Source organism: Bufo gargarizans, chromosome 1 (assembly GCF_014858855.1).
Source record: "Bufo gargarizans isolate SCDJY-AF-19 chromosome 1, ASM1485885v1, whole genome shotgun sequence".
Classification (NCBI taxonomy): domain Eukaryota; kingdom Metazoa; phylum Chordata; class Amphibia; order Anura; family Bufonidae; genus Bufo; species Bufo gargarizans.
In genome coordinates, this window is record NC_058080.1 from 12,672,344 (window position 1) to 12,699,538 (window position 27,195).

At 45.0% G+C, this 27,195-nt stretch overlaps 1 protein-coding gene across 1 annotated transcript in view; it reads left to right on the forward strand.

Annotated features, from left to right (window-relative positions):
- The first annotated feature begins 10,111 nt into the window (after positions 1 to 10,111).
- The window catches only part of DYSF (dysferlin), a 259,265-nt gene continuing 242,181 nt past the window's right edge, over positions 10,112 to 27,195 (forward strand). The window contains 1 exon segment of the mRNA XM_044294645.1: positions 10,112 to 10,230. Coding sequence (XP_044150580.1) covers positions 10,143 to 10,230 — 88 coding nt within the window. The 5' untranslated portion in view covers positions 10,112 to 10,142.

Sequence of the window (27,195 nt, forward strand, 5' to 3'; positions counted from 1 at the left end):
TATCCTATGATATGCAACTTTATATTACTCTGTAATAACCCATACTAACCAGCCATACTATCTGTTAGTGCTATGTGCATAGTCTTCAGTGTATCTTGTGTGATGCATCTTCACACTGCTCTTCCCTTATTCACACTGCCTATCTATTCTATCTGTGAGTGTTGTGTGCAGAATCTCCCCTGACTCACACTGTCTATACTGTCTGTGTGTACAGAATCTCCAGACGATTATTATGAGATGCAGACATGCAGATTCACACTGCTCTCCCCAATGTACATGGCCTGTCTATACTATCTGTGAGTGCTTTGTTCTGAATCTCCAGTGTATCCTATGATATGCAACTTTATATTACTCTGTAATACTCCCTCACTAACCAGCCATACTATCTGTTAGTGCTGTGTTCCTAGTCTCCTGTTTATCTTATGTGATTCACACTCTGCCTATCTATTGTATCTGTGAGTGCTGTGTGCAGAATCTCCCTTGACTCACACTGTCTATACTGTCTGTGTGTACAGAATCTCCAGTGTATTTGTATGAGTTGCAGGTACACGCTGCTCTTCCCTGCCTACTGCTTGTCAGAGCTGATAGGGAGAAACCTATCACATATAGAAGGCAGGTGAGACAGTCTGAACCTGCACCATATAGGATACTCTGCAGACAGGAGTTCTGTGTCACTCACTGCCTTTAGATCGGACTCAGAGCAGAGAGTCTACCCCCTTGGTCTCTGAAAACTCAGAGGCATTCTGGGAAATGTAGGCTGCATTAGGATAACGATATAAGATGGGAACACGGAACCAGCATGGTAGACAGCCCATAAATGGCACATTAACTAAAATAGGTGTACACAAGGCATCCACAACAGCTTCTACATTGTGTTTTAATAACGGTGGAGTGCTTCTTTAAGTTTGTCTATGTAGGTTATTTGGAGAAAAGCAAAGGGGTTTGCTGAATAGCTTTTTGCCCAAGTATAAAATGGTATGGAGCCCAGCGGTGTACCACATATTTTCTAGGCCAGCTGGCTGTGAGTCATAGGTGCTGGCTCCCAAAATGGGCTCTAAAGATCCATGGACTAGTTCCCGGCCTTGGTGGCCAAGCAGAAGATTCAGTTCGGTAATATATTCATATATTCTCTGCAGCACTCTTCTTTTTGATGCCTCATGATTTCAAGTCAAATGCTGCAAATGTTTATGGACTGTGTATAGAAAAGTGGAGGTGAGCATCTGCAATTAGTGTGTTTCACCTCCCACACCTATTCTCACCCGTTTTCTTAAGTTGCATGATGACATTTTCCATACTGTTGACACGTCATCTGGATGCATTGCTGGCACACTGGTGATGTATGGACTACATGTCCACTTAGACAACCAGTGGGCTTTCCACAATGGGGTCTCTTGCTGAAGACCATCAGACATGGTTATAATGGCTCCTGTAGGTGGAGTGACCGTATCACTCAGGAATGACTTGAATGTCGCTGATTTATCATAGGTTATAATTAGTCCTTTCCTCCTCCTCATGAGGTGACTGCCAGGAAGACTCCTCAGCTCCATGTAATGAGGTTGATACATGAGGGCATGTATCTCGATCATATTCAGGCATCTCCTACATGGAAGTGACAACAGGGTTTTACGAGTACCACATCATGGCTAATAACAATGAAGACAGAATAAACAATGTGGTCCTAATTAGTTGATTTTATCCTGCTGCAGATCCTCCTGCATGCTGTATTGAGCTGCAGGATGGCCACATTGCAATTGCAGAAGAAATATATCTACGTCTTAGTCATTAAATTCTGGTATTTTATTCAACTGTATAACTACAGTTGTATAAAATCCAGCGCCTAGCCATGCAGTCTACAATTACCACAGTGTATAACACCCAGCCTCTAGCCATGCAGTCTGCCATTACCACAGGTGTATAACAGCCAGCCCTGGCCACGCAGTCTACCATTACTACAGGTGTATAACATCCAGACTCAGTCAAGCAGTCTGCCATTACCACAGGTGCATAACATCCAGCCCCTGCCATGTAGTGTGCCATTATTACAGGTGTATAACATCCAGCCCCAAGCCATGTACTCTACCATTACCACAGGTGTATAACATCCAGCCCCCGGCCATGCAGTCTACCATTACTACAGGTGTATAACATCCAGACTCAGTCATGCAGTCTGTTATTACCACAGGTGCATACCATCCAGCCCCTGCCATGTAGTGTGCCATTATTACAGGTGTATAACATCCAGCCCCAAGCCATGTACTCTATCATTACCACAGGTGTATAACACCCAGCCTCTAGCCATGCAGTCTACCATTACCACAGGTGTATAACATCCAGCCCCTAGCCATGCAGTCTACCATTACCACAGGTGTATAACATCCAGCCCCTAGCCATGCAGTCTACCATTACCACAGGTGTATAACATCCAGCCCCTAGCCATGCAGTCTACTATTACCACAGGTGTATAACATCCAGCCCCCAGACATGCAGTCTACCATTACCACAGGTGTATAACATCCAGTCCCTAGCCATTTAGTTTGCCTTTATAAACATTTGTGAAAGAATGGCTCTGTAAAAAGCCCCCTGAATTCTAGCATGGTCTTGTAATAGGATGTCACTGTTGCCATAAGTCTCTTCCTGAAATGTCTTCCCTCCTAGATATTCCACCATTACCTGTGAGTGATATTATTGTAATGTGAAAGGAACCGCAGCAACTCAGCCTTGAGTGCTGAGGAGCATAGTGCATGAGAGTCACCAACGCTGACTCCATAACTGCACAGTCCAGACCTCCTCTGCAACAGAAACTGTGCTGTGCTGGGAGCTTCATGACATGGGTTTCCAAGGCTGAGGAGCAGCACGTAAGCCTTCCATCACCAAGCACAATGCCAAGTGTCGGATGGAGTGGTGTAAACCACACCACTATTGGACCTGGAACAATGGAAATGTCCTCTATGGAAGACCGATGAGCCTGATGAATGCCAGAGTAATGTCTCCTACTTGATGGCATTGTGCTAGCTGTAAAGCCTGGAGGAGTAGGGTTAATAGGGTGTTAATTCCAGTGAGGGGAAATCTTAATGTTTCAACATACCAAGACATTTTGGAAAATTGTATGTTTCCAACTTTGTGGGGACGGAATTTCTGTTCCACCATGACTGCCCCAGTGCACACAGCCAGCTCCATGAAGACATGGTCGGAGGAGTCTAGGGAGGAGAGGAAGAACTTGACTGGTCACACATAGCCTTGATCTCAACCCCATCCAACTTGGAGACTGTGAGCCAGGCTCTCTCCTCCACCACCAGTGTCTGACCTCACAAATGCTCTTCTGGATGAATGGCTCAAAATTCCCACGAACACAATCCAAAATCTTGTAGAAAGCCTTCTCAGAGGAGCTATGGGGAGACCAACTCCATATTAATGCCTATAGGTTTAGAATAGGACATCATAAAAGCTCCTGTAGGTGGAATGTGGAGGTGTCCTAACAGTGGTGTCCACATAGTGTATATATATATATGTGTGTGTGGTTAGTAAATCTTCTGGACAGCTGTATTATATGAGACGGGGTTTCATTTCTGACCTATGAGCTCACATTCAGATTTCTTGTCTGACATCCCACTCTGAGATTCCTGCATTTTAAAGGAAAATTAGAGTTTCTAGAATTGTAAAAGTAATCTGGACTCTGCAGTCTGAGGAGAGATGTGACTTGTTCCCAGAGCCCCTTTCTTTACTGCGGGGGCTGATATCGGACACACATGTACAGATAATCATTGAGTAGCTCTGCTGTTAATGCTTTACGCTTGCACTTTATTATTATTTTTCTGTCCACAATAGCCGATTTATAGATGTGTGCCATATTTTCTGGCAAGCTGTATTGATATATGGTTCTGGTTTGTGATTAGTGCGTAGCGGGTGATGCCTCCATGTTTGGAGGTTTGGCAGGTTTTGAGTCTTTTTCTTGTTTACCTGTTCCTCGGCGAAGGTTGGTGGAGCGCGCCACCAGGGTGCGCTGCGTGGTGTGTCACATGGAGGTGCTGCGATGTGTCTTTGGGGGCGGGCTGGATCGCTGGCAGTGTCCTAGGGCTGCGGTCCACCCCTGACAATGGCGACACTTCCGCGATGATGCGGTATGCATCACCTGGTGGAACAAGCCATATACTCACCAGGCGGTTTGCCAATTTCCTGCATAAAAAGATGCGATCTTTAGATAATCTCTGACCTCCGAGTCGAGGTGTCTCCTGACCATTTCTGGGTTCATTTCCCTTGATCGTGTCTCCAGGTGGGTCCTGTTGGTGGGGGCTTCACTTCTAATTTATATTTATGTAGCCTGACTTTATAGGGCTATTTGAGGGTTAAGTAGGACCTCCCCTCCTGTATTGGTGTATAGTCGTTTTTATTTTAAAAAAAAACAGTTAATTAGGCCTTATGCACACAAACGTTTTTTTTGCGTTCCATATACAGTCCGTATATGGAACCATTCATTTCAATGGTTCCGCAAAAAAACGGAATGTACTCCGTATGCATTCTGTTTCCGTATTTCTGTTCCGTTGAAGGATAGAACATGTCCTATTATTGCCCGCAAATCATGTTTCGTGGCTCCATTCAAGTCAATGGGTCCGCAAAAAAAAACTGAACAGATACGGAAATGCATCCGTATGTCTTCCGTATTCGTTCTGTTTTTGCGGAACCATCTATTGAAAATTTTATTTCTATGTAATTACTGTATACTGTATATGCCATACGGAAAAACGGAAACACAATGGAAACAAAAAACGGAACAATGGATCTGTGAAAAACAGCCCGCAAAAGACTGAAAAAGACATACGGTCGTGTCAACGAGCTCTTATTGCTCGCAAATCACGTTCCGTGGCTCAATTCAAGTCAATGGGTCCGCAAAAAAAACTGAACACATACGGAATGTACTCCGTATGTCTTCCGTACCTGTTCCGTTTTTGCTGAACCATCTATTGAAAATGTTATGCCCAGCCCTATTTTTACTATGTAATTACTGTATACTGTATATGCCATACGGAAAAACGAAACGTAAATACGGAACAGAAATAAAAACACAACGGAAACGGAACAACGGATCTGTAAAAAAATTGGACTGCAAAACACTGAAAAAGCTATACGGTCGTGTGCAGGAGGCCTAAGGCCTCCTGTAGACGACCGTATGAATTTTGCAGTCCGCAAAAACGGATCCACAAAAAATATGGATGACATCCGTGTGCATTCCGTATTTTGCGGAACGGAACAGCTGGCCTCTAATAGAACAGTACTATCCTTGTCCGTAATGCGGGCATACGGAAACAGAAGGCACACGGAGTAACTTCAATTTTTTTGGGACCCATTGAAATGAATGGTTCTGTATACGATCCGCAAAAAAAACTGAACAGACACGGAAGGAAAATACGTTCGTGTGCATGAGGCCTTAAACTGTGTTTAACATGTTACAAGGGACAAGTTAACGTTTGCCGCTACATCTGGAGGCTCTTAGCACTGAGGCCATGTGAGGCAAGGATCTATGGAGTCTTCCTCTCTCAACAACCTCCCACGAAAATGTTCCTCGGACGCCTTTCTTTGATCCTCAAAATGCCATGGACACATTTATCCAGTAGGGGGCAGCTGCAGCTCAAGAGGCGGAAGGAATCTCCAGACATCACAATGTTCCAAGAAGCCTATGACCTAGTGATATAAGCTTCACATCCCACTTGTGTCTGGGGCACGTTCAAGGCTCTATGAGGCCTGCTGAGGCCGAAGTTTCTACAGGGTCTTGTCACATACATCATGGCCTAGGTCACAGAGACTAAAACGTGATCATAAAATATAAAAATGTAATGACAGATACATAAGAACCCCATGCAGACATCTATAGTAGGAGCTGTCTTAGGTTGGCCTTCAAGAAACCCTCACCAGTTGTGCCTAGTCAAGGGGTTCCCTCTATGTCTTTGCATCCTTGGGTCATGCACATCCCCATCAGACCTTGCACTCGGCATAAGGCCCCGATGCACATGACCGTGTCTGTTTTGCGGCCTGCACAACGCAGATATGTAAAATACTGCTGTGGTTCATGTGTCTTCCACATATGTTTTTTGAGGACCCATTGACTGTTGCAGACATCTTCTATCTCTTTGCGGAATGGACATACAAATGCGGAAACAAAAAGAGCAGAGCGCCCGGACGCTTCCTAGTGAGGAACTGATGATAGCACTGATAGCCGCTTACCAGAACGTGTTCTGCTGCTTCAGACACGATTCTGAGAAGAGCATACAGTCAAATGGAGGGAACGCCGCTCCCAACCGAGCGAGATCTCCGTGCCACGATATAGAACAAATGCTGGACATCAAACTCTATTTTATTGCATATAAATGATCCAAAACAATTGAAACCATAAAAACGGACAAGCAGAGGGCGACGCATTTCAAAGGCAGTCCCCCATCTTCCTCAGGCTAATGAATACTGACATCATTGCCAATATATTGCAATGCACCGGAAGTGAAAAGTAAGTGCAGAGGTCATAGTAAAAGCCGTATTCAGATTTATACAGTATATATATAAAAGATACATAAAGATACTAATTTAAGTATCATATTAAGACAAAATTGTGACCTGAAGAACATAGGTGAGAATATTACCAAAACAAAAATCCCAACCAATTATGACATAAATGAATGTAAATGTAAGCAAATACTAATAATGACAAGGACAGCGTACAGCACACGTCATGGGACAATAAAGCAATACATTCCAGGATTTACGAGATCAACATTGATGTGTAAAGAATCAAGTCTCGCCCTGCGGTTCTGTGTCTTACCGCTCGCACTCATGTTCTTCTGCCTCTCCAACCTCAGGACTAGACTCGCGTCTCCATGAAGTAGTAGAGGAGGGAAGAATAGGGTGAAGAGGAGGCCGAGGCTGCAGTATACAGTGTGAATAGCGGCAGAAGAGATGGTGAGAGCATTGGACGGTTTATTGATGATAAGTTGAGAATAGTGTTGATCGAGCACCAAAGTGCTCGGGTGCTCAGGCCGGACACATTGGGGTGCTCGGGTGCTCTACCGAGCACAATGGAAGTCAATCGGAGAACCCGAGCATTAAACCAGGCACCCCCTGCTCTGAAGAGGGGAGGGCGTCTGGTTCATAGGAAAAGGTCAGAAATTGATGGAAACACCACTGAAATGGTTCGGGAACAGCATGGGGAGGAGGTCTGGATGCATCTTGGACTCCCAGGTCACTGCTGGGAACGATGTTGTCCGAGTAGTACGCCACTTTTACAGACTGACAATAATACGCACAAAACCGAAGACATTCTTCCCTGTATATTTACTTGTATATAAAGTGCAAGTGCTGCCAAAAATTACAAGGAAGAGGCACTCCGATACAACCCGTATATCACATAAAGGAGGCCTCATACACAGCCTTGAAAATTATGATTGCTGGCCTGCTGGTGAACCTTAAAAACATTTGGAGCAAGGGCCTGCTGATCTGACCATCTAGAACATTAGGAGCGAGGGCAGCTTAATAAGCAGGTTGATATGATGGAGGAGGATGAGAAAAGGGAGATTCAACCATATACCCTTTTTGTGGTGGAAGGGGTGCATGGGAATACACTGTATTCAATACACCATAAAAGCCACATTTAAAGTGCCTTTATGTTCAGCCGCTTTCCTCTGGTGGAGTAGAGAAGTCAGGGGCAATCCAGGCCTTCTTCATTTTTATAAGAGTCAACCGGTCAGCATTTTCAGTTGACAGGCGGATGCGTTTATCAGTTATTATGCCCCCAGCAGCACTAAATACCCGCTCTGACAAAACCCTGGTGGCAGGGCAGGCCAGCACCCCCAAGGCATAGAGTTCGTGCCACGTGTCCAGATTGGACACCCAATAGTTGTAAGGCACACAAGGATAACTGAGGACGCTGACACGATCTGCTACATACTCCTTCAACATCTTCCAAAATTTTGCCTCCTTGTGAACTAGGCCGCGCATCAGAGTGAAGGTGCTGGCGGGGTGTCATGAAACTGTCCCAGGCCTTGGAGAGCGTTGCCCTGCCTCTGTTGGAACTGCTGTGTGTTCCCCTCTTCTTCCCTCCTCGGTTGCCCAAGGAACTATGTACAGTGTTGTCAGAAGGAAATTTTTGGAGCAATCTTTCCACAAGGACCTTCTAGTATTGCACCATTTTGCTCGTCCTCTCCACCACAGGAATGAGAGATGAGAAGTTCTCTTTGTAGCGGGGGTCGAGAAGGGTGAACAACCAGTAATCAGTGTTGGCCAAAATGTGTATAACGCGAGGTTCACGGGAAAGGCAGCATAACATAAAGTCAGCCATGTGTGCCAGAGTCCCAACAGACAAGACTTCACTGTCCTCATCAGGAGGATGACTCTCAATCTCCTCATCCTCTTCCTCCTCTTCTACCCATCCACGCTGAACAGATGGAATAAAACTTCCATGGGTACTACCCTCTGTAGCGGAGGCAACCGTCTCCTGCTCCTCCTTGTGTAATGTCTTCCCCCATTTCCACCTCTTCCACATGCAAAGCGTCGTCCTTCATTGTGAGCAGCGAGCGTTTGAGTAGACACAGAAGTGGGATGGTGATGCTGACAATAGCGTTATCGCCGCTCACCATCTGTGTTGATTCCTCAAAGTTGCGTAAACCTCACAGAGGTCAGACATCCATGCCCACTCATTGCTTGTGAAGAGCGGAAGCTGACTGGAAAGGTGACGACCATGTTGCAGCTGGTATTCCACTACTGCCCTCTGCTGCTCACAAAGCCTGGCCAACATGTGGAACGTGGAGTTCCAGCGTGTGCTCACGTCGCACAACAGCCGGTGAGCTGACAATTGCAAGCGCTGCTGCAGCGTTGACAGACCGGCGGAAGCTGTCGATGACTTGCGGAAATGGGCACACACGCGGCTCACCAGTAGCTCAGGCAAATTAGGGTAGGTTTTGAGAAACCGCTGAACCACTAGGTTGAAGACGTGGGCTAGGCCATGGTATGTGTGTGAGCATGCCGAGCTCCAAAGCCGCCACCAAGGTACTGCCATTATCAGACACAACACAGTGGCGAGAGCCACAGCTCAGTCTGGTCCCTTATACCCTGCCACAGCTCTGCGGCGGACTTTTGTGTCTCTAACAAGTATAAAAACTAAAATATTCCTATTTCACTCCCTACACTATCTGTTCCTTCTACAGCACAGCTCTCCCTGACTAAGACTGAGCCGAACCACGTGTCATCGGGTGCTTTATAGAACCCAATGATGGGTTCCGTCCAGCCAATCACTGTCATGCCAGTAACCAACATGGCTACGGCATTACAGTGAGGGCAGCACTGACCTGTACATTTATTGGCTGCGTAGCAGCCAACAAACATGCGGGGAGGAGACTCGGGCATCGCGCTCGAGCACACGCGGTATTCGGCCGAACACCACGATGTGCCGGGCATCACAATGCTCGAGTAAAATTAGTGTTTGGCCGAGCATGCTCAACCAACACTAGTTGAGATCCATGTGCTTCCTGCATCCATATGTCCTACTACATGTCCTATATATGCGGACAACGGGACCACAAAAAATGTGGATGCAACAGAGAAGGTGTCCATAACTGCGGACTGCAAAATACATCTGGTCGTGTGCATGAGGCCGAGCACGGTGATAGGTTTTCCTGGATTGTTCCTCTCTGTAGCCGGGGAGCCCAACTCAATTTCATCTCATCTTTTTTTCCCGTGAGTGGTGAGCCTGAGCTGCTGCAGAACCTCTTCTAGAGGAGGAGGAAGAAGCTGGTCAGACATATGGATAATATACTGCCGATCACTGCCTGAGCTGCTGCAGAACCTCTTCTAGTGGAGGAGGAAGAAGCTGGTCAGACATATGGATAATATACTGCTGATCACTGCCTGAGCTGCTGCAGAACCTCTTGGTATCCTGGACCGTCCTTCTACAAGCCCCTCCTGGTCACTCTCTGTGACTTTCTCCCCCCACCTTCCCCATCATGTTCCTGGCACAGTAAGGGTTACTCTCCCGTATCCCGGGGACTTCCAAGACAGCAAGCAATGGCACGAGCAGCATTCCGGGGGCGGGGCCTGACACACTGACCACGCCCCTTGGCTGTCAGAAGTCTCCATGCTGCGCTGGAGGAGGCAGTAGTCACTGAGAGATGCTGCGCTGTGAGCTCCAGAGGGCCACCAACCTGTCCTACCGGGGCAAGGGGGACTGCGACCCTGTGACCAGCCTGACCTTCAGAGGTGAGGACCCCACACAGGGACATGGCTCATTACTGCAATGTAGCAGAGCTCTGACAGCTATGTGCTGATAGTTACTGGGTATAGCTGCGGTGTGTTAGTGATCGGCTACATTACTGTCTCTATACGGAGGATTATTCGGTATAGTTGATATGTGTTAGTTATCGGTTACATTACTGTCTCTATACGGAGGATTATTCGGTATAGCTGCGGTGTGTTAGTCATCGGCTACATTACTGTCTCTATACGGAGGATTATTCGGTATAGCTGCGGTGTGTTAGTCATCGGCTACATTACTGTCTCTATACGGAGGATTAATCGGTATAGTTGATATGTGTTAGTCATCGGTTACATTACTGTCTCTATACGGAGGATTATTCGGTATAGTTGATATGTGTTAGTTATCGGTTACATTACTGTCCCTATACGGAGGATTATTCGGTATAGTTGATATGTGTTAGTTATCGGTTACATTACTGTCTCTATACGGAGGATTATTCGGTATAGTTGATATGTGTTAGTTATCGGTTACATTACTGTCTCTATACGGAGGATTATTCGGTGTAGTTGATATGTGTTAGTTATCGGTTACATTACTGTCCCTATACGGAGGATTATTCGGTATAGTTAATATGTGTTAGTTATCGGTTACATTACTGTCTCTATACGGAGGATTATTCGGTATAGTTGATGTGTGTTAGTTATCAGTTACATTACTGTCTCTATACGGAGGATTATTCGGTATAGTTGATGTGTGTTAGTTATCGGTTACATTACTGTCTCTATACGGAGGATTATTCGGTATAGTTGATATGTGTTAGTTATCGGTTACATTACTGTCCCTATACGGAGGATTATTCGGTATAGTTGATATGTGTTAGTTATCGGTTACATTACTGTCTCTATACGGAGGATTATTCGGTATAGTTGATATGTGTTAGTTATCGGTTACATTACTGTCTCTATACGGAGGATTATTCGGTATAGTTAATATGTGTTAGTTATCGGTTACATTACTGTCCCTATACGGAGGATTATTCGGTATAGTTGATATGTGTTAGTTATCGGTTACATTACTGTCTCTATACGGAGGATTATTCGGTATAGTTGATATGTGTTAGTTATCGGTTACATTACTGTCTCTATACGGAGGATTATTCGGTGTAGTTGATATGTGTTAGTTATCGGTTACATTACTGTCCCTATACGGAGGATTATTCGGTATAGTTAATATGTGTTAGTTATCGGTTACATTACTGTCTCTATACGGAGGATTATTCGGTATAGTTGATGTGTGTTAGTTATCAGTTACATTACTGTCTCTATACGGAGGATTATTCGGTATAGTTGATGTGTGTTAGTTATCGGTTACATTACTGTCTCTATACGGAGGATTATTCGGTATAGTTGATATGTGTTAGTTATCGGTTACATTACTGTCCCTATACGGAGGATTATTCGGTATAGTTGATATGTGTTAGTTATCGGTTACATTACTGTCCCTATACGGAGGATTATTCGGTATAGTTAATATGTGTTAGTTATCGGTTACATTACTGTCTCTATACGGAGGATTATTCGGTATAGTTGATATGTGTTAGTTATCGGTTACATTACTGTCTCTATACGGAGGATTATTCGGTATAGTTAATATGTGTTAGTTATCGGTTACATTACTGTCCCTATACGGAGGATTATTCGGTATAGTTGATATGTGTTAGTCACCGGTTACATTACTGTCTCTATACGGAGGATTATTCGGTGTAGTTGATGTGTGTTAGTTATCAGTTACATTACTGTCTCTATACGGAGGATTATTCGGTGTAGTTGATGTGTGTTAGTTATCTGTCACGTTGTTCCTCTGGATTAATTTATTGTGATGGACGATTCCTTGTCGGATACAGAGTTGCGGCTGTTATATTGATTGTTAGTCTGGTATAGGTGCGTTGTGTTTGTGTTGCACTTTTCGGTGTAAATGTAGCAGAGACCACACTGTCACCCCGGAAGGATCAGTTATTGCAGGGTTCGCAGAGTTAATTCTTCCCATCTGCGCTGTGGTCAGTTCTCTGCACTAATTGGGAAAGTAAACCCTGCCCCAGCTATGTAACTGTAGAAGCATGTAGCAGAGCTGTGGTTGTCTCTGAACTACTGTTCTTCAGCTGTGCTTAGGGATAAGTACAGATAATGCAGCAGAATTCCCTCCTGTCCTATAGGAAATAACAGATGATACAGTCTGAGCTTATTTAGCTCTGCTACATGTGGATCTAGCAGATGGATTCTCATTTGTCTGACAAACTGCTCTCTGCTGCACGTGTCCAGCCTCCGACCCCCCCGAGTCAGTGTCATCCATCTCATCCGGATGTGTTTTGTGGATCCACGGACACCGGCAATGCCTAATCTAATAGGACATGTTCCATCTTTTTTCGGGAACGGAATTGCGGACCCAAAAGTGCGGATCCGGAAGTAAGGATCCAGACAGCACATAGTGTGGCCCCATAGAAATGAATGGGTCCGCAATTCTGTTCCACAAAATGCAGATGTGTGAATGGACCCTTATATCCGCAGAACGGAGGAGACAAGGACTGTAACGTGTCCACAGAAATGAATGAGTCCGTGAGTCGGAGGTGATCACATCATATGTAGTGGTGTCTGCAGAGCCTAGATATGGGAGAGATAGAGATAGAGAGAGAGAGAGAGATATGTGAGAGATAGATAGGTAGATAGATAGATATGGGATAGATAGATAATAGATAGATAGATATGAGATAGATAGATAGATAGATAGATATGGGAGAGATAGATCGATAGATAATAGATAGATAGATAGGAGATAGATATTAGATAGATAGATAAATAGATAGACAGATAGATAGATAGATATGAGATAGATAGATAGATATGAGATAGATAGTGCGACCAGGAGGCCACGGAGGATGAGGCTCATTTCCTGCTGCGGTGCCCCAAATACTCAGCAGTGAGGGAGACTCACTTCAGGAGACTGTCTGATCTCTGCCCAGACTTCACCTCCATGGAGGAGGAAGAGAGACTCTCCATACTGCTGGGGGAAGAGGAGAACACAGCGGCCACAGCAGCACAATATATTACTGCCTGCCATGGACTGAGAGGAGCCTGATAAACCATGGACTCCTATACCCCCACCCTGGACATGTCCCTATCCCCCAACCCTACCCAATTATTTCCCACTTGCTTTGGCAATGCTAAAATGTATTTAGTCCTGCGAATAAAGCTGATTTCATAGATATGAGATAGGAGATAGATAGATAGATAGATAGATATGAGATAGATAGATAGATAGATAGATAGATAGGAGATAGATAGATAGATAGATAGATAATAGATAGATAGATAGATAGATAGGAGATAGATAGATAGATAGATAGATAATAGATAGATAGATAGATAGGAGATAGATAGATAGATAGATATATAGATAGATATATATGAGATAGATAGATAGATATGAGATAGATAGATAGATATGAGATAGATAGATAGATAGATAGATAGATAGATAGATAGATATGAGATAGATAGATAGATATGAGATAGATAGATAGATAGATAGATAGGAGATAGATAGATAGATAGATAGGAGATAGATAGATAGATAGATAGATAGATATGAGATAGAGAGATAGAGAATAGATAGATATGTGATAGATAGATATGAGATAGATAGATAGGAGATAGATAGATAGATAGATAGATAGGAGATAGATAGGAGATAGATAGGAGATAGATAGGAGATAGATAGATAGATAATAGATAGATAGATAGATAGGAGATAGATAGATAGATAGATAGATAGGAGATAGATAGATAGATAATAGATAGATAGATAGATAGGAGATAGATAGATAGATAGATAAATAGATAGGAGATAGATAGATAAATAGATAGACAGATATGAGATAGATAGAGAGATAGATAGAGAGATAGATATGAGATAGATATATAATAGATAGATAAGAGATATGTATAGGTGCGCGTGCTCATTGCGAGAATCTGGACGTGAGGTCACGTGTGCGCTCCATTGGAGACGGAAGCAGTACGCACAGATCGCGCAGGTGCAGTACTACTTAGTCCACGCCGAGATCCTGATGGGAACCGAGGTTCTATTCAGGTCATCTTGCCATACAATCACTTTTTAATCATGTTTTTAATTTCACCTGATGAAGAATGATGTGTTTTATATGAATTTGTGGATTTTATCACATGTAGTTTTGAATTCTACTATTCTGAATGATTTGATGACTCACAGAAATGTATCAATGATGGATCTGATCTCACTATTTATGAATTCACTGTTTTGTGTCACTGCTGGAGAAAGGTTCCAGTGTGTGGCCGAAACGTTGCTTTGGTGAATAGTCACATCTCTTTTTTACTTACGGAAGTGCCGTGGATTACCTTTCTTGTGTTTTTTGGAGATTAGATCGCTCCAACAGCCGCTGACACCCAACCTCTACTTGATCTACTGTGCTGCTGACAAGCTTGGAATTGCTTATGAGATAGATAGATAGATATGAGATAGATATAAGATAGATAGATAGATAGATAATAGATAGATAGATAGATAGATAGATAGATAGATAATAGATAGATATGAGATAGATATGAGATAGATAGATTTATAGATAGATAGGAGATAGATAGATAGATAGATAGATAGATAGGAGATAGATAGATAATAGATAGATAGGAGATAGATAGATAGATACATAGATAGATAGATATGAGATAGATAGATAGATAGATAGATAGATACATAGATAGATAGATAGATAGATAGAGAGATAGATAGGAGATAGATACATAGATAGATATGAGATAGATAGATAGATAGATAGATAGATAGATAGATATGAGATAGATAGATAGTCATCTGGACCTTGCTTCTTGGGTCATTGATGGTGACAAGCTAGAGAAAGCCCATCCCCCATGATGACTCTAAGACGTTCCTTGGTGAGATGCGTAGCTTTAAGATATTGGACCCTATTGGAAAATCTGTACCTGGCCCCCAAGTACCATGTGCCATTTATAATGTCATTTTCTTGGTAAAGAGACCTTTGGGCCCCTCTGGCACCCTGATACCAGCAGATCTTGGCAGAACCAGCAGATGAACCTCCTACAGTCGACCAGTAGAAGGGGGACCTGCTCCATTTGTAAGGCTTGTCCACAGTTTGTTATATGGGATTAAGGAAACGGAAGTACCTGGAAGAAGTCCATGCACATGTGAGGAAATAATGGTAGCCATGAACATATCACCTGAGGGCCCCAGTTCAGGTCTAAAGACCTGGGTACAGACCAGGCATCTTCTGGTCATAGGAGATCAGCTACAGTTGTATACAGATGTCACCAATTTCCCCTTGGAAATGTTCATCTCAAGACTTCTAGGAAAATGTATTTGAACACACCTCCATCCAAAACCTGGCAACTTTTCGACCCACCGGTATTTTATTTGCTTTAGGATTAAAGAATGGAAGATCTGATGAAGAATGAACCTCACTGTCCCATAATACCATGAACCCTTTCTCCACTCAGTTGACCCTGATCTCCAGCATCTGTATTTTAGTCTTAGATGGAGGAACCCCAATGTTTCTTCTTAGGTTGGATGGAGCAAATCCTTGTCTGTTCTTTTCCTCGATGGGCTAATCAGAGGACTTCCTGTGCATCTTCTCATCAGGTCATTCCATGGAGGTTACTCCTTACTTTGCCCATAGGTCCGCAGCTGGTTAATGGAATCAGTAATGTGATCCCAGGAAGCTGGACGTTCTGTTGTGTGATGTGCGGTTCTGAGATGTGTTTATGTTTTATGATGACATCATCCTCATTAAGTATTTATGTTATGATGACATCATCAGGCTGTGTTTGTCATCCTTCAGCATTTTCTCCATGAGATTGACCCGGGGCCTCTTTGCTGACCCTAGAGATTCAAGAGTTGTCCTTCAGCCACCAGCTGTCAGACTCACTCCTTAAAGGGAATGTTTCACCTACATTTTATTATATTTTTTAAACCAGTTAAAACCATTTTATTTAAAATATTTTTGTTTGTTTTCTGATTTTAATTTATTAATTTTTTTCTGTACATGGGGGCGGCCATCTTGCCTCAGCTGCTGATAACAGCGTTTAGAGAGTCCCACGTTGCCATACATTGTAGAAGCATCTGAACCCACTACTTGACCCACAAGGGCTCAGGCAACCCCACTCCGCTCTGCCAAATCTCAGCTCCACTGCACCCAACGCGCTCAGTTCTGCTACATTGTAGCGGTATAGTCATTACAGTCATGTGAAAAAATTAGGACACCCTTTGAAAGCATGTGGTTTTTTGTAACATTTTTAATAAAAGGTTATTTCATCTCCGTTTCAACAATACAGAGAGATTAAAGTAATCCAACTAAACAAAGAAAACTGAAGAAAAGTCTTTTCAAGATCTTCTGTAAATGTCATTCTACAAAAATGCCTATTCTAACTGAGGAAAAAGATAGGACACCCTCACATGTATTCCCTCTTAAATTGGCTCAGATCTCACACAGGTATATCACACCAGGTGCACATAATTAGTAGATCGTTACTCTGCATGTTGAATGAGGCTTGCCCTATTTAAACCTCAGACATTTAGTTTGGTGTGCTCCTGACTGTTGAAGTGAGAGTGAGCACCATGGTGAGCGCAAAAGAGCTGTCAGAGGACTTCAGAAAAAAGATTGTAGCAGCCTATGAGTCTGGGAAGGGATTTAAAAAGATCTCAAAAGATTTTGAATTTAGCCATTCCACTGTCCGGAAGATAGTCTACAAGTGGAGGGCTTTCAAAACAACTGCCAACATGCCCAGGACTGGTCGCCCCAGCAAGTTCACCCCAAGAGCAGATCGCAAGATGCTAAAAGAGGTCTCCAAAAACCCTAAAGTGTCATCTCGAGAACTACAGCAGGCTCTGGCTACTGTTGATGTAGAAGTACATGCCTCTACAATCAGAAAGAGACTGTACAAGTTTAACTTGCATGGGAGGTGTGCAAGGAGGAAACCTTTGCTTTCCAAGAGAAACATCGAGGCCAGACTGACATTTGCCAGAGATAAAGTTGACAAAGACCAGGACTTCTGGAATAATGTTCTTTGGACAGATGAGTCCAAAATTGAATTATTTGGACACAACAGCAGAGGACATGTTTGGCGTAAACCAAACACAGCATTCCAAGAAAAGAACCTCATACCAACTGTGAAGCATGGAGGTGGAAGTGTCATGGTTTGGGGCTGCTTTGCTGCAGCAGGACCTGGTCAGCTCACCATCATAGAATCCACGATGAATTCTACTGTGTATCAGAAGGTGCTTGAAGAACATGTGAGACCATCAGTTAGAAAATTAAAGCTGAAGCGGAACTGGACCATGCAACATGACAATGACCCAAAACATACTAGTAAATCAACCAAAGATTGGCTGAAAAAGAAGAAATGGAGAGTCCTGGAATGGCCAAGTCAAAGTCCAGATTTGAATCCCATTGAGATGCTGTGGGGTGACTTGAAAAGGGCTGTACGTGCAAGAAACCCCTCAAACATCTCACAGCTGAAAAAGTTCTGCATTGAGGAGTGGGGTAAAATTTCCTCAGACCGATGTCGAAGACTGGTAGATGGCTACAAGAACCGTCTCACTGCAGTTATTTCAGCCAAAGGAGGTAACACTCGCTATTAGGGGCAAGGGTGTCCTATCTTTTTCCTCAGTTAGAATAGGCATTTTTGTAGAATGACATTTACAGAAGATCTTGAAAAGACTTTTCTTCAGTTTTCTTTGTTTAGTCGGATTACTTTAATCTCTCTGTATTGTTGAAACGGAGATGAAATAACCTTTTATTAAAAATGTTACAAAAAACCACATGCTTTCAAAGGGTGTCCTAATTTTTTCACATGACTGTATATACATAGTGCATTACTGCCATTAGGTCAGGCTCCAGCTATGCTCTCCCCAGTCAGTTTCACGCTGGCTCGGCTCTGCTATGCTCTCATGTCCATATATAGATGTTTTAGTGGACTTCAATGCTAATGTGTGTCCCTGAGACGGCTCAGCTCCTTCCTCTTCCTCCCAGCTGGGCCTGGCACTCAGGAAATCTTTACAATAAAGGTTTCACCCGATAAGTCACACACAATGCAGTGAGAAAGTGGTGGTGGTGGTGGTGGGGGGGGGGGGGGCAGCGTGTGGGATATGACTGCACTGCTGGTCTGCTGACACTGAAAAAAAGCAATGGAGGCAGCATATCCGGTAAAAAAAAACCTTTATTGGGTCCAGCCAAGTGAACTTGACGTGCAAAAAAGTAGTGACGTTTCGGCCGCTTCACAGCCTTTATCAAACACACTGTGTACTTTAAAGGTACCTGCTTAAATATACTAAAACACACCCCCTATCAATGGGGTGACCAATGACAGAGAAAAGAAATGCTGATGTCATTCAAAGTGCGCCCACAGGTGCTCATTCAAAGTGTCTCATTCCTATAAGTTAAGTCCCCTGTCCCACATACCTTCACCTTGCACGTGTGTCACGGCGTATCCAGGGCTCTGGCGCGCATGTCGGGAGAGAGGGAGCAACGTCACTGGCCGCTTTACTCCGAGTCAGCTGACCGCAGGAAGCTCCGCCCCTTCGTCGCACGTCATCACCAGTCTCCCGGCATGGGCGCCGTTGCCAAGGACGCCTGGGAGTCACCTCCTCCCCGCCGCCTGCAAGCGATCGCTCCAGCGCATCGCGCCCACAGCACCAGCAGCCAAGCCCCAGAGCAGGTTGTGCAAATCGGGTATCTCACCTAGCGTCTGCGTCCTCTCACACACAGGGGGACATCCGCACATGGGCCGGTAGCAACGCCACGCCTCCAGCCAACAAGCCGGCCTTGGTGACGTCGCGGCTCCACCCTCCCCATGCCCGTCTCCCCACACGTCTGTCAGAGACACAACCGAGGTCTGAACCCGCCCCTTGCTGTGTCGCGCGGCGTCGGACGACCGCCCGCATGTCAGGGATGAGGAATAAATCCCTTGTAACACACCGTGTTCTGCTCCGTGCGGATCAGGGGATAAGTGCAATCGTGTGTGTATAATACAGAATACAATTAAATAAACACTACACAGGGAACAAGTTACCATAGTCACTTTACACATTTGTAACTGAGAATTCTATATTCATTCCGAACGGTTGCAGGGCTTTCATTTCAAAGATCCACTTAAGTTCCTTCTTGCGCAGAATGCGATCCTTGTCACCCCCTCGTCTCAGAGGGCCGACAGAATCAATAATTCTGAAGCGTAGTTGGTTGACCGAGTGTCCACGCTCCACGAAGTGTTTTGCCACTGGTTTATCTATCAGGGCCCTGCGGATATTGCTCTTATGTGAGTTGATGCGTTCCCTGGCTTCCATAGTGGTTTCCCCTATGTAAATGAGGCCACACGGGCACGTGATCATATAAATCACGTCCCGTGACCTGCATGTATAGAAGTTTTTTATCTTGTACGGCTTGCCGCTGTAGGGATGGGCAAAGGTATCTCCCTTGAGCATGTTACCACAATTGCAACACCCAAGGCAGGGAAAACAACCCAACTTCCTTGGTCTCAGATACCTCTGCCCATCCCCACGCGGCTCACCCACTTCCGTCCTCACCAATTTGTCACGCAGGTTGGTCCCCCTCTTGTATGCCATCATGGGGAAATCCTCAAACTCCTCCACCCTGGGTAATCCCTTGTGCAGGATATGCCACTCTTTACGAATGATCCGCGCTATATCACCACTCTTAGATCCGTATGTAGAGACAAACGGGATCCGTTTGGCCTTCCTCTCCTTCACCTTCCCTTGGAGCGTGGACTCTCGGTCAACCTCCCCCACCTTCAGTGAGATCTTATCCACTAGTCGTCGTGGGTATCCCCTATCTAGGAATTTCTTCCCCATCTCCTCCACCCTCCTCCCAAAGCACTCCTCCCCAGATACCACCCGTCTCACCCTCAACATCTGACTCCAGGGCAACGACTCTACCATCCGTCGGGGGTGGTTGCTCCTGAAGTCTAACAGGTTGTTCCTATCCGTTGGTTTATGGAAAATATCTGTTTCGATACCTCCCTCCTTAATGTGTACCATCACGTCTAGGAATTGCAGGGAAATTGTCGACATTGTCATGGTGAACCCTAGCCCAGGCACCATATTGTTGAGAAACTCACAAAACAGTTGTAATTCATCCTGGGAGCCCCCCCACACCACAAAAATGTCGTCGATGTAGCGCCACCAGCACCGGGCTCTCCTGAACAAGTCAGCCTGATAAATGAGTCTGTCCTCCACCTCTGCCATGAACATGTTGGCATACGTGGGCGCCACGTTCGAACCCATGGCCACTCCACGCAGTTGTTGATAATAGGTGTTCCCAAAGCGAAAGTAATTTCGCCTCAGGACCACCTCCAGGAGATGGAGGACAAACCCACGGCCGCCAAGGGAGAGCCCGGTGCGGGCCAGGGCCACATCGACGACATTCAATCCATAGGTGTGTTCTATGGAGGTGTAAAGAGAGACAACATCGAAACTGACAAGGATGGGATCAACAGGCATGCTCAGTTCTCTGAGCTTCAACAAAAAATGGCTGGTGTCCCTGATGTATGAAGGGGCGCTGGTGGCATGAACACGCAATACCCTATCAAGAAATATCGCTATGTTGCTGAAGATTGAATCCCTGCCCGACACAATAGGCCGGCCTGGGGGATCAACCAAGCTTTTATGTATTTTGGGAAGTACATAGAACAGGGGAGTGACCGGGTGTTTAATCAGAAGGAATTCCCTAACATCCATATCGATGATACCCCCAACCAGGGCTTCACCGATAATTGTTTCCAAGATACGTTTGATGTCCCACTTGGGATCATTCTGCAGTTCAACATATACCTCCCGGTCACCCAGCTGTCTATGTACTTCCCGTTCATAGCTAAGTGTGTCCATCACCACCACCGCCCCTCCCTTATCAGCAGATTTAATCGTTAAAGACTTGTCCTCAGTCAGTTGTTTAAGTGCCTCTTTTTCCCCCCTTGTCAGGTTCGATGCCACCCTCCCCTCCTTCAGCTCCCTCAAGGTCTCAATCTGTTTAGAAACAATGGCAATATATGTTTCCACAAGAAAGGTCTGCTGACACTGGTCATTCTCTCTGGGGATGGGAAAGAAGAGGTTAATAATTTAGGTGTGTGTCCAGCAGATTCAATAATTTAGACCTACCCTCTTTACAGGGACCTACCCCTGCCCTGTCACACAACTACATCACTGGACCCAGTGTTCCCCAAGAGTAATCCCTAAGTCCCCCATAACAGTGTCATCCACAGATCCCCCATAACAGTGTCCTCCACAGATCCCCCATAACAGTGTCCTCCACAGATCCCCCATAGCAGTGCGCCATCCACAGATCCCCCATAACTGTGTCAGCCACAGATCCCCCATAACAGTGTCACCCACAGATCCTCAATAACAGTGTCATCCACAGATTCCCCATAACAGTGTCATCCACAGATCCCCTCCATAACAGTGTCATCCACAAATCCCCCATAACAGTACCATCCACAGATCCTCCATAACAGTTCCATCCACAGATCCCCCATAAAAGTTTCATCCACACATCCCCTCCATAACAGTGTCATCCACAGATCCTCCATAACAGTGTCATCCACAGATCCCCATACCAGTACCATTCACAGATCCCAATAACAGTGTCATCCACAGATCCCCCATAACAGTGCCACCCACAGATCCTCCATAACAGTGTCATCCACAGATCCTCTATAAGTGTCATCCACAGATCCCCCATAACAGTGTCATCCACAGATCCCCATAACAGTGTCATCCACAGATCCCCATAACAGTGTCATCCACAGATCCCCATAACAGTGTCATCCACAGATCCTCCATAACAGTGTCATCCACAGATCCCCCATAACAGTGTCACCCACAGATCCTCAATAACAGTGTCATCCACAGATTCCCCATAACAGTGTCATCCACAGATTCCCCATAACAGTGTCATCCACAGATCCCCTCCATAACAGTGTCATCCACAAATCCCCCATAACAGTACCATCCACAGATCCTCCATAACAGTTCCATCCACAGATCCCCCATAAAAGTGTCATCCACACATCCCCTCCATAACAGTGTCATCCACAGATCCTCCATAACAGTGTCATCCACAGATCCCCATACCAGTACCATTCACAGATCCCAATAACAGTGTCATCCACAGATCCCCCATAACAGTGCCACCCACAGATCCCCCATAACAGTGTCATCCACAGATCCTCTATAAGTGTCATCCACAGATCCCCCATAACAGTGTCATCCACAGATCCCCATAACAGTGTCATCCACAGATCCCCATAACAGTGTCATCCACAGATCCCCATAACAGTGTCATCCACAGATCCTCCATAACAGTGTCATCCACAGATCCCCCATAACAGTGTCATCCACAGATCCCCCATAACAGTGCCATCCACAGACCCCCCATAACAGTATCATACACAGATCCCCCATAACAGTGTCAGTCACAGATCCCCTTCATAGCAGTGACATCCACAGATCCTCCATAACAGTGTCATCCACAGATCCCCCATAACAGTGTCATCCAAAAATCCCTCATAACAGTGTCATCCACAGATCCCCCATAACAGTGTCATCCACAGATCCCCCATAACAGTGTCATCCACAGATCCCCCATAACAGTGTCATCCACAGATCCCCCATAAGTGTCATCCACAGATCCCCCATAACAGTACCATCCACAGATCCTCCATAACAGTGTCATCCACAGATCCTCCATAACAGTGTCATCCACAGATCCCCATAACAGTGTCATCCACAGATCCTCCATAACAGTGTCATCCACAGATCCCCCATAACAGTGTCATCCACAGATCCCCCATAACAGTGCCACCCACAGATCCTCCATAACAGTGTAATCCACAGATCCCCTCCAAACCAGTGTCATCCACAGATCCTCCATAACATTGTCATCCACAGATCCCCCATAACAGTACCATTCACAGATCCCCATAACAGTGTCATCCACAGATCCCCCATAACAGTGTCATACACAGATCCCCCGTAGTGGGTTTTATATAGATCCCTCATAACAGTTTGTCATCAAGTATCCTGAAACAGCAACGGCTGGATGACAAATTATGGCTTGGAGGCAAGTACATGGCACTAGCCAATGTCAGAGGTGTTCCTGATGATCCAATTTTTCTCTATTGAACCAATGGTTCTTTAATAATCCCTGGTGATCCAGTGATGATTCCTCCCTGATGATCCAGTGGTTCTGTATTCATCTCTGGCAATTCACTGGTTCTGTATTTGTCCCTGTTGTTCCAGTGGTTCTCTATTTCTCCATGGTGATCCAGTGGTTCTGTATTTATCCCTGACGATCCAGTGGTTCCATATTCATCTGTGGTGATCCAGTGGTTCTCTTTTCATCCCTGGTGATTCACTGGTTTTGTATCATCCCTGGTGACCCAGTGGTTCTGTATTCATTTCTTGTTATAGAGTTCATGATGTTCCAGTGGTTCCTTTTTACATCTTTGGAGACTCTTCTTTTCTGGTGATCCATTGTTTCTCTATTGTCTCCTGGTGATCCAGTGGTCCTGTGTTCATCCCTGTTGATCTAGTAGGTTTGATAAATACAGTGGTTCTGTATTTATCCCTGTTAAAGGGGTTGTCCAGGTTCAGAGTTAAACCCGGACATTACTCCATTTTCACCCAGGCAGCCCCCCTGACTTCAGCATCGCAGTTCATGCTCCGATGCTCTCCTTTGCCCTGCGCTAAATCACGCAGGGCAAAGGCTTTTTCAGGAGTTCCGGTGATGAAACGGGGCTCTCCATGGGGATGCCAGGAAGCCCGGTGACATTATCGGCACTGATGGGCGGGATTTAGCGCTGCCCTAACCAGTAAAACGGTTAGGGCAGCACTAAAGCCCGCCCATCAGAGCTGGTGACGTCACCGAACACACTGTTGGGCGGAAGCTTCCGCCCGGCAGTGTCTTATGATGAACACAAGAGCCTGTGCCCTGCGCGATTTACCACAGGGCAAGGGAGCGCATCGGAGCATGAGATGCTCCGATGATCTTGTCAGGGGGCTGCCTAGGTGAAAATAAGGGTATTTCCAGGTTCAGCTCTGTACCCAGACAACCCCTTTAATCTAGTAGTTCTGTATTTATCCCTGGTGATCCAGTGTATCACAGTCTGCTAATGGACCATCACACAGGGATATGGAAAGTGCAGCCCTAATATCACCCAGACCCACTTTTCCTGCCTACTTGCACAATTACCCCAAGCAGTGACCCACAACTGGTCGACAGTCCCTACACTGAATGAGTGCAGGGAAACACACAAAAACCAGAACGGAGACAAGGGGGCAAGAGAGGTCGGACTACCCGGGTCATAACAAGGAGGTAGCAACAATACAGAATCACCAGAGGCTAAACACCGTGAGGAGCAATTCCAGAATCATCAACCTCAACAATAAGTGGTCTATTCTGGTCTGATTGGGTCAGAATAGGAGCTTTATAGCTTTCTTTCAGGGACTCAAATGCTGTTATAGCTTCAAGCTTTTGCGGACAAGAATAGGACATGTTCTATTTTTTGGCGTAACAGAAGTGCGGATCCGCATATGCGGACAGCACATTCCGGCCCCATTGAAAATGAATGGGTCCACACCTGTTCTGCAAAAGGGGTTCCGTTCCGGTCACCATGACATTCCCAACTAAACATTAAGGGCTCATTCCGTTTCCTTTCCGTTTTTTGCATTCCGTATACGGAACAATTCATTTCAATGGATCAGCAAAAAAAAAAAAAGGAAGGTATTCCGTATGCCTTCCGTTTCCGTATTTCCGTTCTGTTCGAAAAAAGGACATGTCATATTATCGTCTGCATAACGAACAAGTATAGTACTGTTCTATCAGGGGCCAGCTGTTCCGTTCTGTAAAAAACGGAATGCACACGGACGTCATCCGTATTTTTGCGGATCCGTTTTTGCGGACCGCAAAATACAGAAAAAGCCTAACGGTCGTGTGCATGAGACCTAACTGGTAGTTGTTTCATAACTAAGAAATGACACACTCCAGAATGAAGGATCCCCACCGACATAGGCCTCTTGCACACAACCGTATGGCTTTTTCAGTATTTTGCAGTCCGCAAAAAACGGATCTGCAAAAATACGGATGATGTCCGCGTGCATTCCGTTTTTTACGAAACGGAACAGCTGGCCCCTGATAGAACAGTACTATCCTTGTCCATTATGCGGACGATAATAGGACATGTTCTATCTTTGAACGGAAAAACGGAAACGGAAGGCATACGGAGTACATTCAGTTTTTTTTGTGGATCCATTAAAATGAATGGTTCCATATACGGAACGCAAAAAAAGGGAACGGAAACAAAAAAAAAATATGTTTATGTGCAAGATGCCATAGATAGATGCACTCACGTAAAAGGGTAACAATGTTTTGAACTTTTGACTTTCAGGCGCCATATCTCACCATCCACTACAGCTTAGAACGTGAGACTCCCATCAATTTATAGACAATCATCTTGGCTATCTTATACATAAATTGGACTTGCAGCTATTTAGCAGATGATTAGATTCTTCTCATGTAACTGCATTGTTACTGTTTTGCTCCTGGTGGTATACTACAAATTACAATCTGTTCTCATGTCCCCTGATAGCTCAGTGTGCTATTAGGTTGATTCCCAAGAGAAAGGTCACTGCATCATGTGAGCACCATAAAAGATGGAATAATACGAAATAAAGTCTGTCCATCCATTCCAAAGCCAAGAGGTGGACGTCCAGGCCAAATATCGGAGTCAACAAGTCAACAGACGTCCGAATCATGTTACACCGTGCGACTCACGTTACACATGTCTGGAATGGTGGCCTGAAAAAAGGTGAAGAAGCCTCAACTTCAATATCATCATAAGAAGTGTCAAATCGAGTGTGCAAAAAAGTTCGAAAAGTGGACAGTACAAGATTGGAAACAGATGATTTAGAGCAATGAGACGATGAGAAAGTCAGTAGACTGGGCTCTGATGGGTGCAAAAGGGTCTGGAAGAAACAAGGGAAACGGGGGCTAACGGATCGAGAAATTTAAGTTAAGTTCGGTAGAGGAAGCCTGATGATATGGGGTTGTTTCACAGCGAAAGGCGTTGGATACTTGATCAGGATCGATGGTGGTCTCTATGCTGAGCTATATGTGAGTATCCTATAAGATGAGTTACTTTATACACACAAATACTATGGGTATGAAAAGGACGACAACCAGAGTACAATCAATGGCCGTCACCCGAATAGGTGAGAGCAGGGGATATAATGGAAGATTAAGGGATTGTCAGACTCTTCACTGATCACGTTTCTTGACCATCCACAATCTACAAAGGCTTCACCAGAACGGTTTTTATTTCCAAACATAATGCAGACTGGCAAAAATATTTTCTTGGTTGGACCACAAAATACCTTATCCCTGGAGGATTTCTCTTCAACCTCTCTCTAGTCCACCTTGCTTCCTTGAGATGAACACTTGGGACAGGATTTTACCCAATGATCAGCACAACCAAGAAATAATCAGAGACCTTGCCTTCTTCTAAGAATTCATTAATCAAAGGAGAGAGAGGTAGCACCCAACTAAATGGGTTCTTCAGGGTCAGTTACGTCTCCAGTGGTGTTTTATCTGGATCCAGAAAGCACCCAGGAACCTGAGAAGAGACTTCTCTTTTCTGTTCCCTAACCGTCAGTCTAAATGCACCACTAGAGTCATGGTCTCATCCGGGGACAGACTGGGAACCTACAGAGTCCCTGGAAAAAATACTAAAAGTGGCCCCGATCTTGTAGTCGGGCCCAATTTGATGGAAGGCAGGGCCAGCAATAACATATTGAGGCACATTATACCACCCCAACAGAGTCAAATACCACAGTCCATC